Source organism: Onychostoma macrolepis, chromosome 07 (assembly GCF_012432095.1).
Source record: "Onychostoma macrolepis isolate SWU-2019 chromosome 07, ASM1243209v1, whole genome shotgun sequence".
Taxonomy (NCBI): Eukaryota; Metazoa; Chordata; class Actinopteri; order Cypriniformes; family Cyprinidae; genus Onychostoma; species Onychostoma macrolepis.
The window spans coordinates 29,215,138-29,239,205 of NC_081161.1; the positions used below are offsets into that span (position 1 = coordinate 29,215,138).

The 24,068-nt window shown below is 37.7% G+C and overlaps 1 protein-coding gene across 7 annotated transcripts in view; it reads right to left on the reverse strand.

The window, feature by feature from the left end:
* The window catches only part of kcnc1a (potassium voltage-gated channel, Shaw-related subfamily, member 1a), a 77,156-nt gene that overhangs the window by 46,436 nt on the left and 6,652 nt on the right, over positions 1-24,068 (reverse strand). For 6 of the 7 annotated variants that reach the window (XR_009271948.1, XR_009271947.1, XM_058781154.1 and 3 more), the window contains exon 2: positions 9,180-10,110. Coding sequence is in view for 5 of the 7 variants with exons in the window: in XM_058781154.1 (XP_058637137.1) it covers positions 9,180-10,110 (931 nt within the window). In the remaining 2 variants the exon portion in view is untranslated. Of the gene's footprint in view, positions 1-8,709; positions 9,089-9,179; positions 10,111-24,068 lie in introns of those variants that run through there. The other variant, XM_058781155.1, reaches the window with a different exon arrangement.

Genomic DNA, 24,068 nt, shown 5'->3' on the forward strand with positions numbered 1-24,068 from the left:
ACGCCGCATCACTCACTGCAGAGCAAGCCTGTTCTTGATAAAGCTGCTGTGAAAACGTGGGAAAAGCCGACGAGGAAGAAGTTGGGGTGAAGCGTTCTTTATATAGGCGGAGCAAAACACTTCATGGCTCTGTCTATAGCGCATTGTGATTGGGTGGTTTACGCTGTCAATAGAGGAGACAAACCAATGGGCCACTGGCTGCTCGTGAAGGTCCTTGGCAAAAAAAAATTATAATTCTGTCGGCCCCTTCAGTGCGTCGGCCCACCGGGAAAATGCCCGGTATGCCAGATTACCAGTCCAGCCCTGATCAGAAATATATTCTTTGGTTTTTCTCATTGTGATGGATGATTAAGGGAATTTGGGCTTTGTTTTCCCTCCTATTTATATTTCTGTGAAACAGGAAGCCATGGCTGGATAATTTCATGTTCATAATCACCCTGGAGTGCTCAAAATTGTGAATATGAATGGGAATATACTTTATATTTTACTCTTAAGAATTTCTAGGGGTGCCAATAATTGTGTCCAACGTGTATTTGAGAAAAACATTTATTTCATAATATTTCCCCCCATTTTAAATTCTTATTATCCAAAGAATGTTAGATTTTTGTGAATTAAAAAAAAAAAAGATCAAAAGGATTAACAATGCAGATTAATTTTTACAGCCTTCTTTGATCATATTTACCAAGGGTGCCGATATTTTTGCCCATGACTGTGTATATATATATATATATATATATATATATATATATATATATATATATATATATATATATATATATATATATATATATATATATATATATATATATACACATATGTAAGGAAAATCAATGGCTAGCTGTGCATTAAACGATTTGAATGCACGACGTGGAGGGGAAGAACCACCCGACGCGCAGCAGAGGGTGGTTGCCTCCGCGTTTTTCAAAATCCACAAACACATTTTTCAAATGCTAACAAACTGCTTTCAAAACTGATAAAAGCACATTCAAATCAGAACGATGGCAAATGTCCATTTCTGCAGGAATTATATTGAAATATAAAATCTTAGCAGAATATTTATTATGAAATTGAATAATAATTATTCCAAACACAACTAAATGCAATTTCAGCTGAAAGCCCAAGCCAGATGTCCTATTTTTAGTCTTCTTCTTCTTCTTCTTCTTCTTTCTTTCTTTCTTGGTTATCTTTCTTTCTTTTTTGGTTTTCTTTTGATAAATGGATGGCTTTGGAATGATTTTGTTTGGAATCATGGATCAGGGAAGACACATCGGTGGAGAAAAAAGAGTGGCACAGAGAGGGAGGACTAGAACCGTCACAGTACTGTGAACATCCATCCATTTATTCCATACATTTTCCCTAGCACTTGTCCTATATAGGGTCATGAGGCTGGAGCCTTTCCTGGGTCATAGGCAGGAAAACCCCCTGGACAGATGGCCAGTCCATCACACACATTCATATTTACACTCACTTACATTCTCCAGTTCACCTGTATGTCTCTGGATTGTGGGAGAAACCCAGAGGAAACCAACATCAACACAGAGAGAACATACAAACTCCACACGGAAAGACTCCTGGAGCAGCTGGGACTCCAATACTGTACTTACAGCACCTCATTATACTAGACTCTTGATGTTTTTTTTGTTTAGTTTTTTTGGTAATTATTGCTTCAGAATTTGTTAATTTATTTATTTTATATATATACAGGTGCATCTCAATAAGTAATTTTTTTCTTGTAACATTTCAAAAAGTGAAACTTTCATATATTTTAGATTCATTACATGTAAAGTAAAACACTTAATTTTTTTTTTTAATTTTCATGATTAGAGCTTACAGCTCATGAAAGTCAAAAATCAGTATCTGAAAATATTAGAATATTTACATTTGAGTTTCAATTAATGACCATCTCTGCAGTATAAATTCCGGGTATCTCTTGTTCTTTGAAACCACAATAATGGAGAAGACTGCTGACTTGGCAATGATCCAGAAGACGAACATTGACACCCTCCACAAAGAGGGTAAGTCACAGAAGGTCATTACTGAAAGGTGTGGCTGTTCACAGAGTGCTGTATCAAAGCATATTAAATGCAAAGTTGACTGGAAGGAAGAATTTGGGTAGGAAAAGGTGCACAAGCAACAGGATGACCTCAAGCTTGAGAATACAGTCAAGCAAAGCTGATTCAAACACTTGGGAGAGCTTCACAAGGAGTGAACTGAAGCTGGAGTCAGTGCATCAAGAGTCACCACGCTCAGACGTCTTCAAGAAAAGGGCTACCAAGCCACTTCTGAAACAGAAACATCATCAGAAGCGTCTTACCTGGGTTGTGGAGAAAAAGAACTGGATTGTTGCTCAGTGGTCCAGAGTCCTCTTTTCAGATGAAAGTAAATTTTGCATTTCATTTGGAAATCAAGGTCCTAGAGTCTGGAGGAAGAGTGGAGAGGCACAGAATCCATGTTGCTTGAAGTCCAGTGTGAAGTTTCCACAGTCTGTGATGATTTGGGCTGCCATGTCATCTGCTGGTGTTGGTCCACTGTGTTTTCTGAAGTCCACAGTCAACGCAGCCATCTACCAGGAAATAGGACTTCAGGACTTCTGCTGACAAGCTATATGGAGATGCTTTTTTCATTTTTCAGCAGGACTTGGCACCTGCCCACACTGCCAAAGGTACCAAAAGCTGGTTCAATGACCATAGTGTTACTGTGCTTGACTGGCCAGCAAACTCGCCTGACCTGAACCCCATAGAGAATCTATGGGGTATTGTCAAGAGGAAGATGAGAGACACCAGACCCAACAATGCAGATGACCTGAAGGCCACTGTCAAAGAAACCTGGGCTTCCATACCACCTCAGCAGTGCCACTAACTGATCACCTCCATGCCACGCCGAATTGAGGCAGTAATTGAAGCAAAAGGAGCCCCTACCAAGTATTGAGTATACAGTATATACAGTAAATGAACATACTTTCCAGAAGGCCAACAATTCACTAAAAATGTTTGAAGTATTCTAATTTGTTGAGATTTTGAGCCTAAATCATCACAATTAAAAAAACCAAATACTTAAACTACTTCAGTCTGTGTGCATTGAATTTATTTAATACACAAGTTTCACAATTTGAGTTGAATTACTGAAATAAATGAACTTTTCCACGACATTCTAATTTATTGAGATGCACCTGTATATTTTCTAAACTTTTTATATTTATTTTTATGTTTTTTTATTTTTCACATGTACATTTTGTAAATGTTTGGTACTGTATGTAAAGATATAGGGGGGAAATGCTGCTTTTCTCATTCATTCTTTGTGCTGTAATACAGTTAGTAAAATGAAAAGATGTTATTCTTATCCAATAAAGAAATACTTATGTGACAAATCATTCAAACTTCAAAGATAAAAGTTCATTGATTGTGTAATGCTCCCTGTTTTTAGTGTTTTTTTAAATCAGTGTGTTATGAATGAAATATATGTTTTTTGAATGAGAATTGTTGCCAGTGATATGATGAAACAAGCTCATTTTGAGACCTATATGAAGTGTTGTGTTTGAGTGAGTTTTGGAGGTGAGATCAACTGTTTGGTCAAGATTTGTGTTGGTAATGCAGACTGTATGAACAGTTTTGAAAATGTGGCTTCAGTATTGAACAATGCTTGTTAGCAATTGAAAAAAACTGTAATGTAACAACCAAAATCTCAAAGGCTTTTTCTGCTGGTTAGTGTAAAAAGGTTCATTCAATTCAGCCTCTTCATCTAATAATGATCCTCAATTCAATACTGTCTCTTCTCAAAGTGTATATGTGTGCTAAAACAATGGTAAATGAATAATATAACTGATAATGTCTATTTTAGAGTGTATCTTCTTTTCCGCTGAAAGACAAATCCAGAGACTTCTAGCTGCAGACTACATGGGCTGTATTTTATTTCCTCAAGCAGGAATATCCAGCTGTAATTCTGTATAAATGAGAACCTATTCACTCTAAGTACACAGACAGTAATTATTATTTACATATGAGAGGTAGAGCCTCAGTGTAGAGTCTGTAGTGAAGGACAGATCTGCTGGGGCCCTGCTGCACCTGCCCTACTTCCTCACTGCTATTTCTGCTCCGAACACCCTCAAATCTCTCATTCTCTTTATCATCCCCCTCACTTTCAGCACTCTCCTCAGCACTCAGCCCTATAACAGGAAGTGATAAACAACCTCAAGCGTCAGTTCAGAGATTGGCCACATACTAATGTAAATATAGTTGTCAGTACTCATTTTATGTTGTTCTGCACAGAGTTGTTTATGGATTAGTGGGCATTACAACTACATTCTACAACCAAATTCACCTTTGAAAAAGTCATGTAGTGACAGGCACATTTGCAATAAATCTGTTTAGCGTGTGCAGGACCAACTTGAAATACTAGTTTTCTCAGTACGCAGTTTGGCATCCATTTCTTGTTTACAGCCGTGAGACGCTCTCACTTTAAATGCTCTCACTTCCAAAACTTTTCTGGGTTTGTGGCCACTGAATAACCTGAATTCAGCTATGTGTCTTAAAGGACCCAAAAATTAATCTTCCGTCATTATCCTTTCAAACTCATGGCACTCCAAATGAGATCCATCTTTTCAAACTGAGGACAACTGAAGGTCTTATGCACAACTTTAAAAAAAAGTTATGCTCATGAAGACATGGTGTATATAAAATTATATTAATCTTAATTGTATATATATATATATATATATATATATATATATATGCTGCGGTGGCCCAGTAGTGCACAACACAACGAAATTGCCACAACACAACGCAAAAGTCTAATTTCGTTGAGTTTTGCTAATTTCATTATGTTGCAGCTCTGTTATTGTCACGAATCTGGTCTGTAACTTCCATTCACTCACCACCAGAGGTCACTCACTCACCAGAGTATTCATTGCACTGATCACATTACTGTTGCACTTCACCATCTACTACATTTCCCATCATCCATCGCACAGATCACACAGCTGTCACAGATTACACATTGCACTGATTACACAGCTGAAACCCATTAGACACTCTTTATAAGCCTTGGACTTTCCCTGTCTCACGGCCGAGTATTGTATGCATTTATCATGCCCTACAGAGCCCTGTTAGTTTCCCTAGTCTTGCCTTGCCTCGCCTTTGTTGGATTGTGTTTTCCCCTGCCTGGCCTATCGCTTATGTCTTGGATTACCTCTCTTGTCTAGCCCCTTTGGATACTGTTCGCGGATCGTCGACCCACGCTTGTCTTGGTTTACTCTTTGTCTCGCCCATGTTATACCTGTTTGCCATTGCTCCACCCTGCCTGTATTTATGATCATGCCTGTAAATAAAAGCTTGCACTTGGATCCACACATCTCGCATCTCGTCATCCCTGTTACAGTTATATTGTGCTAATTTCACTGTGTTGCGGCTTGTTTCCGCTGTGTTGTGGTAATTTCGCTATGTTGCAGCTTGTTTCCATTGTGTTGTGCCATTTTCACTGTGTTTTGGCTTGTTTCAGTTGTGTTGTGCTAATTTTGTTGTGTTGCAGCTTGTTTACGTTGTGTTGTGCTAATTTTGTGTTCGTTGCGGGACAGATCTGAATACACAATGAAACTGAAAATACACACAGACATTGGAAGATAATTATTTAAAAATGTATTAAAATACTGAATGTGCCTAAAATTGTTTCCCTGCTGTGACTAAATTCAATTAATAGCAACTATTCCTAACAATAGGTGTGTTATATGCTGTACAAAATATCAAAACCAACCTATATGTTAATGATACATAACACAAAATATAAATATTGTCATATCTCTGAATGCCACAATTTACAGTGAGAGCAAGAGCAGCTCATAAAACACTATTATGCTGGATGTGTTAAGTGTGAGTGGACCGTTTTGAATAAAAAACAGGGCCAAAAGCATAATGATAATTACACAACTCATATTTCTCAGGAGACCTCGGAATTAGAAATAACTATACGACAGGGACAGATATAGGCACTGTCTATAGAGGACAGAGAGTTGACTCATCTCAAACAGTGAGTGTGTGTGTCACACAGAGCTGCAGTGAGAGTGTTTGCTGTGTTTCTCTGCGACCGTGGCCAATTCAACAGATGCTTTCGCTCTATGTGCTAGTGATTATTACGGTTCTCTGCCCAAAGTCAAATGGATGGAGCTGATAATCAAGGCCTTTGTGCCATCTGTAAACTCATTTACAAGAGAGATTTAGAAAGGTTGCGCTGAACAGAGAGGGAGAGAGAAGAAAGAACAGGAAGAATATCTATTTTCTTTTGATATAGTTCATTATTTTATATTTTCGATCCAACTGGCAATGAATCCAAAATTAGCTGGATTCATTATCCATCAAGTGTCTCTGTTTGTCTCATCTAAACATTACAGATGAATCAGATGAACCACTAAAACATCCAGAGACATTTTATGCCCTAAAAACCTGAGCAGTAATTAACAGTAGGTCATGTATTGATTTATACTGCATTCATCCTCAGACCATCTAACTCTGTGTGTGTGTGTGTGTGTGTGTGTGTGTGTGCGTGTGCGCGTTTTTGTGACAAATGAGGACATAAATTTGTATAATGACAAAGGTACGACATGGGTATTACAAGGAGAAGGTGACTTTTCAGGACATTACCCCATGTCCCCACTTTTCAAAACGCTTATAAATCACAAAGAATGGAGTGTATCGAAAATCTGAAATAGCACAAAGTTTCCTGTAAGGGGTAGGTTTAGGACAATAGCACATACAGTTTGTACAGTATAAAAACCATTACGCCTATGGGATGTCCCCACTTTTCACAAAAACAAACGTGTGTGTGTGTTTGCGGTACCGTGTGAATAGCACAGGAGTCGTGCAAGGCGAGTGAATGACTGCAGCTCATTGCAGAGTGCGAATCCTATTGTGCGGTTGCTTGGACACAGTTGCCATAGCAACAGGCTCTAGTGCAGTGTAAAAACAGAGAATGAAATAATAAAGAGATTGTGTGAAAACAGAAGGCATTACCCATCCTTTCACTTCATAACAAAGCTTTGTTTTTAACTGGACAGAATGATCACGCAAGTAAACACTGCAGATATGACTCTCCTTTTCTAACTTGTATAAATAGCTGACACACTTAAGGTTGTCTCTAATACTGTAATATCATTATTCATTGAGTGAGTTTTAGTTAAGTTTAGTGTTTGTCACAAACTCTCACAACAATGGAATGATCCTGAGTCCTATGATCAATGGAAAGCACCGTTTGGCCATCTATTCACACTGGATTAATCTAGGGGCTTTCAAATGGGGGTCCACAAAAATTGAAGATTTGAACATGCTACTATTCAAAGATTGAGGTTAGTAAGATTGTCTAATGTTTTGAATATTAATGAATCATTACAAATGTCTTTTTATTCATTGCTGAACAAGGTATTATTTTCTTTCAAAAATAAATCGTACTTACCCCAGACTTGATTTTGTTTTGTTTTTTTGGTTAAAGTCAACTAAATTCACTAAACTGTTAACTACATTAAATGTAATTATAAGCAAGGTAATGCTTATTTTTATATTATTACATGATAACATATATTTACTTCTGTTGATGGGGGAGATATATTGTGTTTTGTTTTGTTTTTCTGAGACATACATTCTATGTATGGACATACATTCTAATATACATTCTAGTGTTTTTTGTGCATTTGCTGTATCTTTCAATGGAGTTTCTCTTTTCCACCTTTAGCTTTATATTCCAGAGTGTCACATCACAAACGGATCATAATATTTGGTGGTTCTTGACATCAAAAAGCATGATTAAATTTATTATTATAGCATTTAAAAGTGGGGGAATCCCTCCAGTCAGACTTATGAAAGAGTCACTCACAGTTATTCTCACACATTAATGAGATATTCTTTACCCAGTCTGATCAGACACAGCCCATCTCCTCACTGCTCTTTTACAGCCAGTCTCTAAATGAGTGCTCCAAATGAAGGCACTCACCACAGAGTGGAGTGGATTGAAATATCTTATTTATGCTGGTTAGGCCCTCTTACTGTGTCACATCCACATGTCAGTGTGTGTGGCTGACCCAAATTCACTTTTTAATTTGACCATAAAACTGAACTCAAACCAACATGAAAAATTATGAATACTGATTATGAGTGTATGGTTCACAACACAGTAGTTCCACAATAGTTCCAAAATCACAGCTGTTTACAGTTACTACACCACACTTCTGCAGCTGCAACAAATACTAACCAAAACAGTACACCTCAGATTTTAGCTGGTTGTTCTGATTGCCCTCTCAAGTAAATCAGAAGCTCATGCAACAGCCTAAATGCATGGGTGTGTTTAAAACTGTGGACAAACTTTTTTTTCCTAAAATGTGATGTTTACATTTTACACCTTTTCTATGCACATAATGTTGCACAAAATCAAACTCTTTTTTTTTTTCTTTTTTTTTTGCTTGGTTGAAAGGACTACAACTAATAATTACTTTTGTATTTGATTAATCTGATGATTCATTTTATCAATTGGATTAAAAGTACTGTTTAAATCTAGATATTTTCTTAGTTATATTACCAAAAAATAAAAATAAAATAAATAAAAAAACATTCCACATTCTGCTCTCCTCTAAAAGGATAAAGTATAGCTACAAACACAAATATACACATCAATTGCATAAAAATGTTTTAAAAAAACTTTGTCCACAGCAAGAGTCATTGTCTGGGCAAGCTTTTAGAGAAATTAAGGTCACAAAAGCAAATACAAACTATTGTTTATTGACATATAAGTAGAATGTAATTAAGCCGAGCTGATAGACAAAAACAAAAGCAAGCTGTTGAATGAGTGTGCTCCTGTTTGTCTGGGTGGATATAATTTATCCTCACAGGAGTCTGATGGAAAAACATATAGATATGCAAAATGTTGCATGGGGTATTAGTCGTTATGCAACCATGGTGAAGACGTGTGTTTGTTTCTACGCGCATCTTTGTTAAGAATGCAGTGCGATGAGATTTTATAATGTCTCTAGATGGTTGAGCTGCATTTGAACGATTCCCAAATGAGGGATTTTGAAAACAGGTTACATGTGTGATTTCAGGCAGGTCTAGAAAGACTGTGAGGTGGAAGGGAAAAAAAGGTGAGTTAAATCTCATTTCTGATTCTATGATTAATTCAGAATGACATTATTTAAACAAGTCTCCTACCTGCTCTGTTCATTTCTAAAACCTCCTCCTGGGCAGCAAGAGCGCAGTGGTCACTTTGTGGGCTGTGGTGGGGCGAGTTCATGGCAGACTTACAGTAATTAGGTGAGCCCAGCTGGGGTGCACGGGGAATATGCTTGTTCTTTTTCTTTGGTAGCTTCTGCTTAGCCATGGCTAGAGAGTAGTACATCCCAAAGTTATTGACGATGACAGGCACAGGCATGGCGATGGTTAACACACCCGCCAGAGCACACAGTGCGCCCACCAACATGCCTGACCAAGTCTGAGGATACATGTCTCCGTAGCCCAGTGTGGTCATAGTCACAACAGCCCACCAGAAGCCAATGGGGATGTTTTTGAAATGGGTGTGCTCACTGGCACGTGGGTCATTGGGATTGGCACCGATTCGCTCGGCGTAGTAGATCATGGTGGCGAAGATGAGCACTCCGAGCGCCAGAAAGATGATGAGCAGGAGGAACTCATTGGTGCTGGCGCGGAGAGTGTGTCCCAGTACGCGCAGGCCCACGAAGTGTCGCGTCAGCTTGAAGATTCGGAGGATCCGGACAAATCGCACCACTCTGAGGAAACCTAGAACGTCCTTCGCTTCAGAAGAAGACAGTCCGCTCAAGCCCACCTCCAGGTAAAATGGCAGGATGGCCACAAAGTCTATGATGTTTAGGGTGTTTTTTATGAATTTCTTTTTGTCTGGACAGAAGGTGACACGCATGAGGAACTCAAAGGTGAACCACACCACACACACTCCCTCGATGTAGGTTAAGTAGACCACCGTCTCTGTCTCCAAGTGAAACCTGGAGCTGTTGTCTTCAGGGTTAATATATGTGCGGTTAATGATGGGGTTGAAGGCCTCGTGTGTCTCCAGGCAGAATGTGGTTATGGAAACCAGTATGAAGAACAGCGAGGCAAATGCCACCCACTGCAGGAGAGAGAGAACAGGGAAAAACAAATGAGAAAGTAAAAACACAATGTTAATTTAAAAAGCCATTTGTATGCATCCTTCCAAAGAGACAGGCTTAAACAGACATCTTTTGTAGCATTATACATTTATTTACTGTAACTTTTGCTTGATTTCATGCATCCTTGCAGAATAAAGTATTAATTTCTTTAAAAAAAACTTGCCGACCTCAAATTTTTAAACAATAGTGTACTTAAATATCAAAAGACTACTAAAAAAAAAGCTCATTCTGCCATCTAGAATAATGCACTATGTGTAGACCGTGAGTACAGCAATCTGAACAAATATAGAATAAAGTTACAGGCAAACAAACAATATTGAAAAAACACACTCTCAAACACAAGCTAATTAAAAGCTAATAGAATAGCAACTGAATAAACAACTTCGACACAATAGAGCAGCTAGCGCTTCTATGGTGGTTTTGATATCACTGTCAATTTCTGTTCATATAAGAATATACAGATCCCCTTACAATCAAAGGTACATTTATTTCAAATTTTTAACGTTTAATGGCATTTAGGACCTAGTCTGTGTGTTCATTTTTAGTAAGGTTAACCACAACAAGTACACACTCCAATACTGTGATTTTCCATATACCAGTCAGAAACAATCTAAACAAAACCAATGATGATAAAACTAAGCTAGAATGATATAAGCAGTGATTTCAGAAGCTAAGGGCTCCCAAAGGTGCTTTAAAGCAGTGGTTTTCAAACCTGTCCTCCAAGCAACCCTGCCCTTGTCAGACACACCCAATTCAGGTCTTGCAGTCTCTACTAACGAGCTGATGAGTTGAATCAGGCGTGCCTGATAAGGGAGACATACAAAATGTGCAGGGAAGGGGTGCTTGTAGGACAGGTTTGAAAACCACTCTTTAAAGCATAAACAACTCCGCCTGCAGCTCATGGGATCTGGATCACTTTTTTTCTTGCACATCCTCTGACTTGTTTACTCACTCATTCTCTTTGGAGTTTTATGAAATGCATTGCAATGAAAATAGCAAAATGCCATAAAAATTAAAATAAATGTACACCCTAGTCTCATAGTCCTTCAGCTAAATAAATGTTGCTCCATAACTGTTCTCTGAAAGGATGGTGAATAGAGCTTACAAATTGTATCACTTAAGTCCAGCCAATCAATCGGTTTAGCATCAGTTACCATCAGTGATACAAGAATGGATACCAGGTCAATGTATCACACAAATTACATGTCATTTTTACATTCAATAAGGTATCATATAACATATTGTATATCCAAACAAAATGCCCCCCAAAATTCAGAATCATTAAAGGAAGTAAATTTAACAATGTGTACTTGATATTTACTGTTAAAATGATTGCAAGAATGTATCCTCAAGCTGCCCCCTTAAGCAATTTTATTTTTCATTTTCATAGCACATGATAAATTTGATAAATTAGAAGCACAATGAGTTATCCGCCTGTTAGCTTGTCCTTACATTTCTTTACAGGTGAGCAGAATGGTCCACATAACGTGGCCTTGTGCAAGCCTCCTACAGCAAGTCCCACGCATGAAGTCTTACAGCAAGACCACATGCTTGAGCAACACTTCCAGTCTCAGAGGTGAAACTCAATGCAGCAACACTGTAGGGTAGCATAAAGATCTCAGCAACAAGCCAGGTGTAATCATGCAGTGCAGCAGACAAATATCAGGGGAAGCAAAAACTAGCTCTGATGATGACCTCTGACCCCTGACTGACCCGAGGCCTGTAACAAAGTTCAAACTCAAGGACATTCCTTCAGTTTTCAAACTTTTTTCACATCTGGCAGTTTGTGGTGAAAAAAAATAATAGTTTCTACAAAAATATTAAGAAGTACAATTGCTTTCAACATTGTAATTAATAAGAAATAATTATTGAGCATATTAGAATGATTCCTGAAGGATCGCGTAAATAATTACATTTTTAATTTTATTAAAATAGATAACAGTTATTTTAAATTCTAAATGGTAATATTTCACAATTTTACTTTTAATTTAAAACATCAAACTAAATCTTACAGACTCCAAAACTTTGAACATTAGTGTTCAATGCTGTATTACTGAATCAAATCACAGGCTAGAATAGCTGGGTTCTCATTGGCAGTTCTAATTCATCAGCACAATTGCCATTAAAGCATCAGTAAATCCATTTCTGTGAGGCTGACAGGTGGCTGAATCTGAATGACTAGTTCATGCAATGTCCATGTTCAATGGCTTTGTCAGCACAATAGTTTAGTCATGATATTGATTCTTTTCTCTTTCTATTCAAAGAGATGAATTACCTCTGCTGGACTGTTTGGGTTTAGAATCATGTTACCCCGCTTACTGTCATCAAAAGATTAACGAGTAGTTACCCGAAACTCTCTCTCGTTCAGTAGATCTACCTCAACAAAACACACAACATTGTTTGTGGACGGATTGTGGTCTGATTAAAATGCTGAACACTCAGTATACTACAGAGTGCATTAATATATTTCTTTTTAAATATAATATGACCTTCTTAAGGTTTTATGGGGTTACGTGTTTGTTTGATTCAGGCAAATGGCAGAGTTGCTGTTTTCTGCAGTGACAAAACACTCAGCCCACATGAAACAAGCTGTTATTTTATTGCTATAATAAATAGGAAAGTTCAAATCACATTATTAAAGTAAAACATACAGCTTTTGTGCAGACAAAGATGATGTGAGTAAATTACTAGATGAAAAGTGCTAAGTGACCCCTTTGCCAAAGCATTTCTGCTGCACTGTATGGCAAAATGGAGAGAGCGCAAGAGGGAGAGACGGAGGGAAAAAGAAGGAAAAGGCTCATTCAATTGTCTCAGAAATAGCACAAAATCCTCCCCCTTCTCCCTTACATCACCTCGTACTCTCATTCTCTGGTTGTACCTCTCTTCCTGGAGATGAAAGCTTGTCACGTTCTCTTATGTAACCAAACACTGCCTAACACAGTGCACCCACATTTGGGACTGCGTCTGTATTTGTGGATTCATGTGTTTTGTGTCTGTAGGGAGGGCCTGGGTATTGGGCTTTTCGTATATGGCTGTGAGTGCTGGCACTGCTGTGCTTTCATTTTTGGACAATAATAATGTCCCACTGGGGCTTGACAAAAAAGACAGTTGGGGAGTCCTGATTATTTCCTACCAGTTTATGACCATCTGTATTCATTATAAAGGAGCTTGTTTCTTTCTTTATGAAAAATACCAAAAACACATAAATCACAACAAATCCTGTGTCACATATCGGTAGATTTTCCTTTTGCTATCTCAGCTATTCTAGCTATTATTATTATTATTATTTAAATATTAAATATTTATTCTGAATAAATTAGCAGTGTTTCAGAAGTGCATACCGGACACCAACATCACCAGGATGTTTTCAGTGTCTCTTTCTACAGATTACGCCAGTAGGCGGCATCAATGGTAGTCTTTGTGAGTGTATCTGTGAATCATTCATTGAACTTATTAGTTTTAGATTAATTTATGAATTAAACTGGAAGTGACTGGCTGCATCTGAAATCATGTACTTCCCTACTATATAGGAGGCCAAAAAAAAACAGTATGTGAATGAATGAATGATGCATTTATATAGTGCTTTATTGTGTATTGCTGTACACCCAAAGCGCTTTATAGTCATATGAGGGGGTCTCTCCTCAACCACCACCAGTGTGCAGCATCCACCTGGATGATGCGACGGCAGCCACAGTACAATGGTGCCAGTGCGCTCACCACACCAGCTACAGGTGGAGAGGAGAGAGAGTCACAGAGCCAGCCAAGAGGATGGGGATTATTAGGAGGCCATGATTGACAAAGGCCAGTGACAATTTGGCCAGGACACTGGGGTTAAACCCCTACTCTTTACGAAAAGTGTCATGGGATTTTTAATGACCAAAGAGAGTCAGGACCTCAGTTTAATGTCTCATCCGAAGGATGACAGATGTGAAAAAGTAGTATGGCTGAATCTATGGTATTCATAAAATAGTGGGCAAAAAGTACCCAGATGACACACTACTTGAGGTGAAATTGTAAAATGTGCATCCGATGGACACTTTACTATCCCATGAGGCCACAGGACAGGATTTGTGAACACATTCAAACTATATAAATCTTAACTTTTAGCAGTCGTGAAGTAATTTCTTATTCAAAACAAAATACTTATGCAGAGTGTATGCAAATTAAGACTTAGTCATTCCCTTTATGAATGAATCATTGAATCAATCTTTCACTCACCCAATCTGTTCAAAAACCCTGATGCAGTAATGAAACCACAAAAAAGTAACTATCATTAATTGAAACTCTGTTACTTCTTTTTATATTGTAAAACAAGTATAAACTTAATCCTGACTTCTTAAAAAATAAGACAAGAAACACTTCAAATGTAGGAACCAGGGGCGTTCTACAGTAGCCTTTAATCAGTGCTGGGGCACAGGACCACCATCTTTGAAAAGTGTGCCCACATTTTGATGTTTTTTACTATTATTTTGGATATAAATGGATTTAAATCATCTTTCCCTGAAGTACAGAGTCAGAGTGATTCATTCGTGATTCTGACATCCAGAGTTTTGGGGAAAATTACTTTTAAAAGTAATGCATTACAATATTGCGTTACTCCCCAAAAAAGTAACTAGTTATGTTACTTAGTTACTTTTTATGGAAAGTAATGTGTTATGTTACTTTTGCGTTACTTTTTAAATATGAGCAGGGCTTGATTGTTTTTAATATAAGAAGTTCTGTTTATAGCAAATGTAAAAGCCCTTTCACACCAAAAAGTGCAATGAATAAACCTCAGGCTGAAGGAAAAGTAAATTCATGTCTGTACAGTAGAACGCAGGAGAAGAAGGTTCAACACTCTTCAGCAATAAAAAAACAATGAAGCGCAATTGTTAGTTTATCTAAAGTCATTTTTGCTTATTAGTATGATTGAACTGAATCAAAGGTCAGCAGCAAAGACATTGGTTAATAAAATGGGATTAGATAAATTTGTGTTATTTAACATATTTCATTATTGCAGGTTTGCGTCATATTCTGATTTTGGATTTCACTGTTTTAATTCATTTTGATGAATACTAAATCGTTTTTTTTGCAAGTGGTGAATTAATGCACATTCACATTTAGTCTAGAACTACAGTAACATCATGTTCACACAGCACGCACAGCACCTCTGTACTTCCGGTTTCTCCCAATATGAGGACAGGAGACTTGTCAGTCAATAAATGGGAAAACAAAGTAACTGGCATTGCTTTTTTGAAAAAGTAACTCAGATATTTTCTTGTAAATTAAAAAGTAATGTATTACTTTACTAGTTACTTGAAAAAAGTAATCTGATTATGTAACTGGCGATACTTGGAATGCGTTACCCCCAACACTGCTGACATCACTAGTTCAGATTCTAAACAGCACATGACATGATTGCTGAGTAATTTTTTACTGGGGCACAGCCGTATTTCACTGGACCTCATGCTCCAGTAAAAAAGGTCTAGCGACACCCCAGGTAAGAACACTCCACTCAAATGTAGTTTCCCTATGAGTGATTCTTTCTGGGTTTCCAGGTGTAATAAACAGGGTCAGAAATCCAGCCTCAGAGATTACTATTGAGTCTATAAATTCTAGAGGTCAAGTTTGTACAAAATAAATCTTTATATTATCCTTTTATGTATAATGTTTTTAATATTTTAATTTGAATGTTTATTTTATTTATATATGTTAATTTCACACCATTTTATCCCAAGCCCAAATGAACTTCTGAAGCTTAGTAAACATTAGCAGAGAATATTATACTAGTCTCAAAAAGATCCTTGGCTAGAGAGGCGCCAAACAAAACTTTAAAACCCTTTCCTCTAGGAAGCCATTATTTTTAATGCACAGGTCCTTTTTGACAATTTTGTGTTGTCATGTCTGTCAGTTAACAGTGCATTAGCAGGTTTAACCAAGGACAGCCTTTTAAAAATATGCTCAACTGTGCTATGTGTGTAAATCTTCTATAAAATATGTATGTTAAAGATTTTAACAGAAAATAAAAGACTCACAGGCAAGTGCAGAAAAGAGCAGAGACATGAAAGGCTGTTGACCACATCACCACAAACCTCCTGTGTGTGTGCTAGCATGCTTGACTCTGAATCCACACAACACAATTCCATTAGCCTGCAGTAATTCATAAATATATTCCACTCATGCCTCAGATTGCCCAGCTTGGCTGGTCAGTGAAGATTACATGTGTACAGAAAGGAGGGCTGTTAAATGTACATTACACACTGCTGTTATGCCATTAATGTGCAGTGAAGTTCCTCAAGTCAAAGCAGAAATAAGTGGTTCTCTCCACTGATGGGAGATTAATGGGAAAGATGGTGCTGCTGGCCATTCTTAAAGGAGTGAGAGGTAGCAATTCATTATTGTGTATCTATAGGCCTACTTATGTTGACGTCATCATCTCATAATGAACTTCAAACTGAATATAAGAAGCCTGTTGTAGCTACACGAACTGACAGCAGTTTATTTAAACTTATTCCATCACAAACCTCACAGTAATTTTTTACAGCACTTAGCACAAGCCACCAATATATACTCTTTTAGTCACAGGCAACACCCAAACCAACACTCCACTCTCAGAATGTAAACACAGCCCCTCCCTTGGCTTCCTCTTAAACAGTGGTCAACCTAAAATGCTACCGAAACTCTTTGGTCTGGTTTGTTGGGTTTTCTGTGTGTGTGTGTATGTTCAAGGCTAGCAGCGGAACAGCTCCAAAGACACTTTTGAATATGAAAGGACCTTTACTGTATGATATGTATGAAATTTCTGCACCAATCTGTTTGTTTGAGCGGCCTTCTGGGCGTGACATAAAAACACTGGCTCCACCAACAGTGTGAATTTGGGGGTGGGACTACCTATTTGAATGGTGTGAAATGAAACATTATTTGAGCTGCCTCTCATACTAGGGAATGAAACGAGTCATATGCTTGTTTTGGTAGACCCACAGATGCAAAGCCAACTTATCCTGACAGTGTAAAGAGGGACACACACTGTATTTCAAAATGCTGTGAATATTGATCCACAAGAGAAAACCACTGCTACTAAGTGCAAATGTGCTTTGTCTTTTAAAAAGTATGCAGACAGAAGCAGGACAAAATCATGAACTAAATTCCTGTCACTGTTTCTGATTTTGACTGCATATTATTTGTTATAAAAAATAAAATAAAAATGCAGAGCACATAAAGTAATGCAATCCTTTTGGCCAACAAGGGGCTCATCAAATCTCTCAAATGTGCATGTTTAAAAAAAATAAATAAAAAAAATAAAATAAAAAAAACAATGAATGTGTTTTAACTTTCTTCATTGCAAATTTTAGTTTAGAATATTATTTGTTTCTAAAAAAAGTTATTTTGCAATTCCATTTGGTGCCATTGGTGACGCACAAAATAAACGTCACATTGAAGCTCGGTTTTACTGGTATGGAAGCAATAAGGTCTGTGTAGTTTTGGTTACACAGTACTAAATTAACATTCACAGTAAACAGATTTATGAAGTCAGTCAGCTAATTAACCAGTTAATAGCTTGTCATTCATCAACTTCCTATCTGTTTGCATTGTCACCATTAGATCTCAAATGACAGCATTGTCCAAATGATTATTAATGAGGCAATTGCAAATGATTACACACTGACTTTCTAAATAGAGCAATACCATGCAGATCCATCTCAGCAAATTGTATATGGTATATTTAAGTTTTTTTATAAGGAACAAGGGCGTCTGACTGACCTCTTCCACATTTAGTTCGCAGTGTATGCAGCGCTTGACTATTGAATATCATGTTGGCATGCTCATAATCACACAAGTAACACAAAGGGCAGACTTCCACAAACGACATGCCACATGCCACATTTCCAAAGAAGGTTGCGAGAAACTTTACTGATAAGTCCTTGTCTGTAGAGTATACTACCAGAGATAATTATATATTAAAACAAATCAAGTCCTGTATTTTCTGTCATCTGTTTTGAACCAGAATTAGCTTTAATGGGTTTGTTAATGAATTACATTAGTATCGGTTCTTGACGTGAACAGGTCAGAACTGTCTGGTTCGATCTGAATTATTTGGGCGGACAATTCACATAGTGAAGCTTGTGAATGCGAATGAGCAGGTAAAAAACATCTTCCATCTAGGAATAACATAACATTAATGCTGCATAAAAACACTAAAAGTTCTATTTTTGGGATGTTCCTTGGAATACCATTCAACAATCTTCGCCCTTTAACGTTGCATGTAAAGTTCTGTTTGGCTGACAGGTGGCGTAATCTGAATGAGACGCATGTCAGTGTTCATTGGCTTTGTCAGCGCAATTGTTTACCTGTGACAATGATTTTTATCTCTCCCCTGTATTCAAACAGATGAACTGCTGCTGCTGTATTGTTTTGGTTGAGAATCATATAACCTCGCTTATTAGTGAAAACAGACTGCCCTGCCTCAATAAAGTGAGCCGATCGACAGTGGTCAGACTAATCCGCAATGGAAGCAGAAGAGTCAGCATATCATAAAGTCCATTAAAAAGAAAGGTATCAGCTATCTTCTCTTGTTTACACAAATGCCTTTCGGCTAAATGCATAATAAGCCACCCCTCAATGGCCATTAGAACATTAATTTCTGTGAGGCTAACAGGTGGCTGAATCTGAATGACCAGTTCATGCACTGTCGAATGGCTTTGTCAGCACAACTGTTTACCTGTGATATTGATTCCTTTCTTTTTTTCTGTGTTCAAACAGATGAATTAGCCCTGTTGGACTGTTTGGGAATCATGTGAACTCATTGCTTACTGCAGTCACAGGAACAAAGGTCGAAACTCAGAACAACAGACAGTGGTCTGACTAATAGAGCGCATTAAAATGAAAGGTATCAGCTATCTTCCTCTGTTTTCACAGATACGATGCCACATCTCTCGCAGTGAGGCCTTTTCTCCAGCCCCTCCTGCAGCACTTTATACCCCAAGCTCTCACTGTGTGCTTTGTTTTAAGCTCTGCTTAATGTCTTGTTCTATTCTGGGATCTCCCTTCAGGATAAAACAGGACTTTAAATCTACCATGAATTCAAAGGCTAGATTTTAAATTAACACTGGTATAGACAGGTTGTTTTAAAATGAATATTTTTTCTTATTTGAAAATGTAATATTTAATGTGAAGATTTTATGCAAAGTTCAAATTAGCTTAATAATATATTAACTTAATATAATAATAAATTAACTTAATGATATAACATATATGTTTGTTTGAGTTAGTCTTTCAGCAGTTAAAATCTTTGAGAAACTTTAAAGGAATAGTTAACCAAAAAATGAAATGCTAACCCTCATGTCATTCCAAACCTGTACAATTTACTTTCTTCTGTGGAACACAAAAGATAATATTTTGAAGAAAATATCTTAATGTTTTAATATAATTTTTATAATATTAAATAATCATGACGACAGCTCATCATTGGTTTGTGCAATGAGATAAGCAATGACAACAGTACAAAAAATGTATACATTTATACAGAAAAAGAAATATAAAGAAAAGATTGACACCATTTTATAACAGTCAAACAAGTCTTCTATATCCTGTAGTTATATTCAAATTTCAATATATATATCTTTTTTACATGTTTCATCAGTACATCATATCATTAGTCATTTGACTGTATCATTACACCCCCTTATAAATAAATAAATAAATAAATATATATATATATATATACACACACAGTATCTCACAGAAGTGAGTACACCCCTCACATTTTGTAAATATTTTATGTGACAACACTGAAGAAATTACACTTTGCTACAATGCAAAGAAGTGAGTGTACAGCTTGTATAACAGTGTAAATTTGCTGTCCCCTCAAAATAACTCAACACACAGCCATTAATGTCTAAACCGCTGGCCACAAAAGTGAGTACACCCCTAAGTGAAAATGTCCAAATTGGGCCCAATTAGCAATTTTCTCTCTCCGGTGTCGTGTGACTCGTTAGTGTTACAAGGTCTCAGGTGTGAATGGGGAGCAGGTGTGTTAAATTTGGTGTTATTGCTCTCACTCTCTCATACTGGTCACTGGAAGTTCAACATGGCACCTCATGGCAAAGAACTCTCTGAAGATCTGAAAAAAAGAATTGTTGCTCTGCATAAAGATGGCGTAGGCTATAAGAAGATTGGCAAGACACTGAAACTGAGCTGCAGCACAGTGGCCAAGACCATACAGCGGTTTAACAGGACAGGTTCCACGTCGACCAAAGAAGTTGAGTGCACGTGCTCAGCGTCATATCCAGAGGTTGTGTTTGGGAAATAGACGTATGAGTGCTGCCAGCATTGCTGCAGAGGTTGAAGGGGTGGGGAGTCAGCCTGTCAGTGTTCAGACCATACGCCGCACACTGCATCAAATTGGTCTGCATGGCTATCGCCCCAGAAGGAAGCCTCTTCTAAAGATGATGCACAAGAAAGCCCGCAAACAGTTTGCTGAAGACAAGCAGACTAAGGACATGGATTACTGGAACCATGTCCTGTGGTCTGATGAGACCAAGATAAACTTATTTGGTTCAGATGGTGTCAAGCGTGTGTGGCAGCAGCCAGGTGAGGAGTACAAAGACAAGCGTTTCTTGCCTACAGTCAAGCATGGTGGTGGGAGTGTCATGGTCTGGGGCTGCATGAGTGCTGCCGGCACTGGGGAGCTACAGTTCATTGAGGGAACCATGAATGCCAACATGTACTGTGACATACTGAAGCAGAGCATGATCCCCTCCCTTCGGAGACTGGGCCGCAGGGCAGTATTCCAACATGATAACGACCCCAAACACTTGCTAAAGAAGCTGAGGGTAAAGGTGATGGACTGGCCAAGCATGTCTCCAGACCTAAACCCAATTGAGCATCTGTGGGGCATCCTCAAACCGAAGGTGGAGGAGCGCGAGGTCTCTAACATCCACCAGCTCCGTGATGTTGTCATGGAGGAGTGGAAGAGGACTCCAGTGGCAACCTGTGAAGCTCTGGTGAACTCCATGCCCAAGAGGGTTAAGGCAGTGCTGGAAAATAATGGTGGCCACACAAAATATTGACACTTTGGGCCCAATTTGGACATTTTCACTTTGGGTTGTACTCACTTTTGTGGCCAGCGGTTTAGACATTAATGGCTGTGTGTTGAGTTATTTTGAGGGGACAGCAAATTTACACTGTTATACAAGCTGTACACTCACTACTTTACATTGTAGCAAAGTGTCATTTCTTCAGTGTTGTCACATGAAAAGATATAATAAAATATTTACAAAATGTGAGAGGTGTTCTCACTTCTGTGAGATACTGTACACACACACACACACACACACACATATATATATATATATATATATAATATACATTTTTGGTTGAACTATGCTTTTAAAACTGTTTGGAAACACAGGAGCAAAATCCTCTAGAGCCTAAATACAGTTCCACCTGCCTTGAGCAAAATCCACCATAAAACCAGAGCTCTTCACATTTGGGTGCCCCAGTTTGAATGTCTAACACCCAATTCTCATGGCCCATGGTATCAAGGCTATTCACAGTTGCTGGGTCTCTAGAGCCGCTGCCCTGCAGCTTTTTAAAAGGGTGTCCTGCTCTACTTACAGATCGTACACAGAACTGGGGGAAATGGGGTGGGGGCGGGCGGTAGTCTCAGGGTGTCCTAAAAATTAGGAGGAATGGGACAGTAGGGTGTGTATATTACAGTAAATGGTGCCTTGCTCTTTTTTTTCTTTAAATGTTCTGCATGATAAGAAATACCTTACTCTGTCCCTTTCTCAGCAGATCATTTTCAGTAGAACATGCCGGAGGTTAGCCAGTACGCTGTGTCAAGGTACTCCACCCTATCTCTCTCCGGTAATTAAGGGGGTCTGGGCTCTACTTAGCTACTGCAATCTAATTAATGTTAATCACTGTAGGCTTCCTCTGGGGCTGACTTCTGTTCTTCATTTACATAGCAAGAATCTGTGCAAGCCTCACTCCAAGGATCGGCTGCCAGTTCGGATGAGAGGATGGTAAGACGTATCACAACATGTAGGTGTGTCTTATCACTGTCTTACCATTGCCCCATAATTACTCCATTGCATTCAGTGTTTTGGAATACTGTCTCCAAAAGAAGAACCTTTGAGTTGTACCATAATGAAAATGAGCTTGTAAACAAATGACTCACTAAGGGAGACAGAGAGGGGAATAAATACTAAGGAGAAGGAAAGAAAGAATGAAAGAAATGTGCCTGTGGCCACAAGGCAGATAGAAAAGTCTTCCATTAAATAAAAATGAATCCAGGGAAACCTCTTCTAGTCCTGTTTAAATTTTTTATGCTGACTTATATTACATAAAAACATATATTACATAAATCCAGTTATGTGTATATGTACCAATAATGCTATTACCATATGTCCCCAGTGTCTTATTCTGTCTCCAAATATTTCAGCATTTATCCACCTTATTTTTCAACGCTGTTTCATGTAAATGTGCAAGACTTCATTTTCATTGTCCGAAATTGTTAAATAACTAGAAGAACAACAAAGTGAGGTAAATGGTTAAACTATTTGCGCTACAAATCAGTGTGTTCATGATTATGATAATAAATCTGATTACAAATCAGTTTTGCAACATCATGTAGCATAACACTGTTTTTTTAAGCTAAAATAAATAGAAGCGGATAACACAGGAAGCCTTGCACATTGAAGTTAAATATGGCCGTGTCTGCTCTTAAGTTAAAAATAAGGTGGATAGAACACATGCTGACAATAGACATTACAATCAAAACAGATCCCAGCATAATGTTTTAAGGAGTTTTTGTCCTGTGAAGGACACTGGGAGCTTTGGTTTAGATATTTTGTTTAAGCTGACGTGTTCAGTTTAAAAGCTAGACCAGGCATCAATTAAATCCCTTTCCATTTAAATCACAGCCATGCTTAATGACTCAGCATAAAGCAACAACAAATCACACACAAAGGGACCTGTTATATACCTGAATACTTCTGAAACTCTGGTACCCACAGTCCTCAAACACCCAGCACAGCACACATAGCCAGAGTGTAACCTGGCCTGATCGAAAAAATCCCAGTTTATTATAACAGATGGTGTGCTTGACTTGTAATGTGACATATAAGACCAACAACACAATATTTTGTATGCATTATTGTGCACATTATGATGATTATGTAAGAGGTCCAAAAACTAGAGTCACTTGAATCTTTTGTAGAGTGTGTGTGTGTGTGTGTGTGTGTTTCTGTCCATGGTTTGAATATACAGAGATCTGCTAAATGTTTATAAATGTTTTTGAAAGACATCACTTATGCTTAAAAATACAGTAAAAACATCAATATTGTTAAATATAGTTACAATTTTAACATTTAAAGGTTTTATTGTATATTAAAATGTAATTTATGTTATTGCAAAGCTGAATTTTTCAGTGTCACATGATCCTTCAGAAATCATTCAAATAATCTAATAAACATTTCTTATAATTAATGTTGAAAATAATTGTTCTACTTAACATTTTTGTGGGGGAAAAAAATGAAAATCATTTTCATGATTCTTTGATGAAAAGAATGTCTAAAAGACCAGCATTTATTTTAAATAGAGATCTTTCACTTTTGATCAATTTAATGCATCCTTGCTGATTAAAAGTATTAATTTCTCTATTGTACATTTGAGCTTGTTTATTATTTGTGCCTATTTACCTTTTACCTATATGTGAAGAAAATAAAATACTTTTCTCATAACCTAACAGGAGGACTCAAATGGTGACCCGCAGATTAAATCAGGCCTGTTAGTTATGTTTAAACGTCCTTTTGATTGATTTATATGAAGTCATTGCATTTATATGACTGATACATCAGAGAAGTCAGAGGTCAGGGGTTCAATACTGTGTGCAGTTGTCCTCAATTAACGGTCCTGTGTCCAGATCTGGACCCGG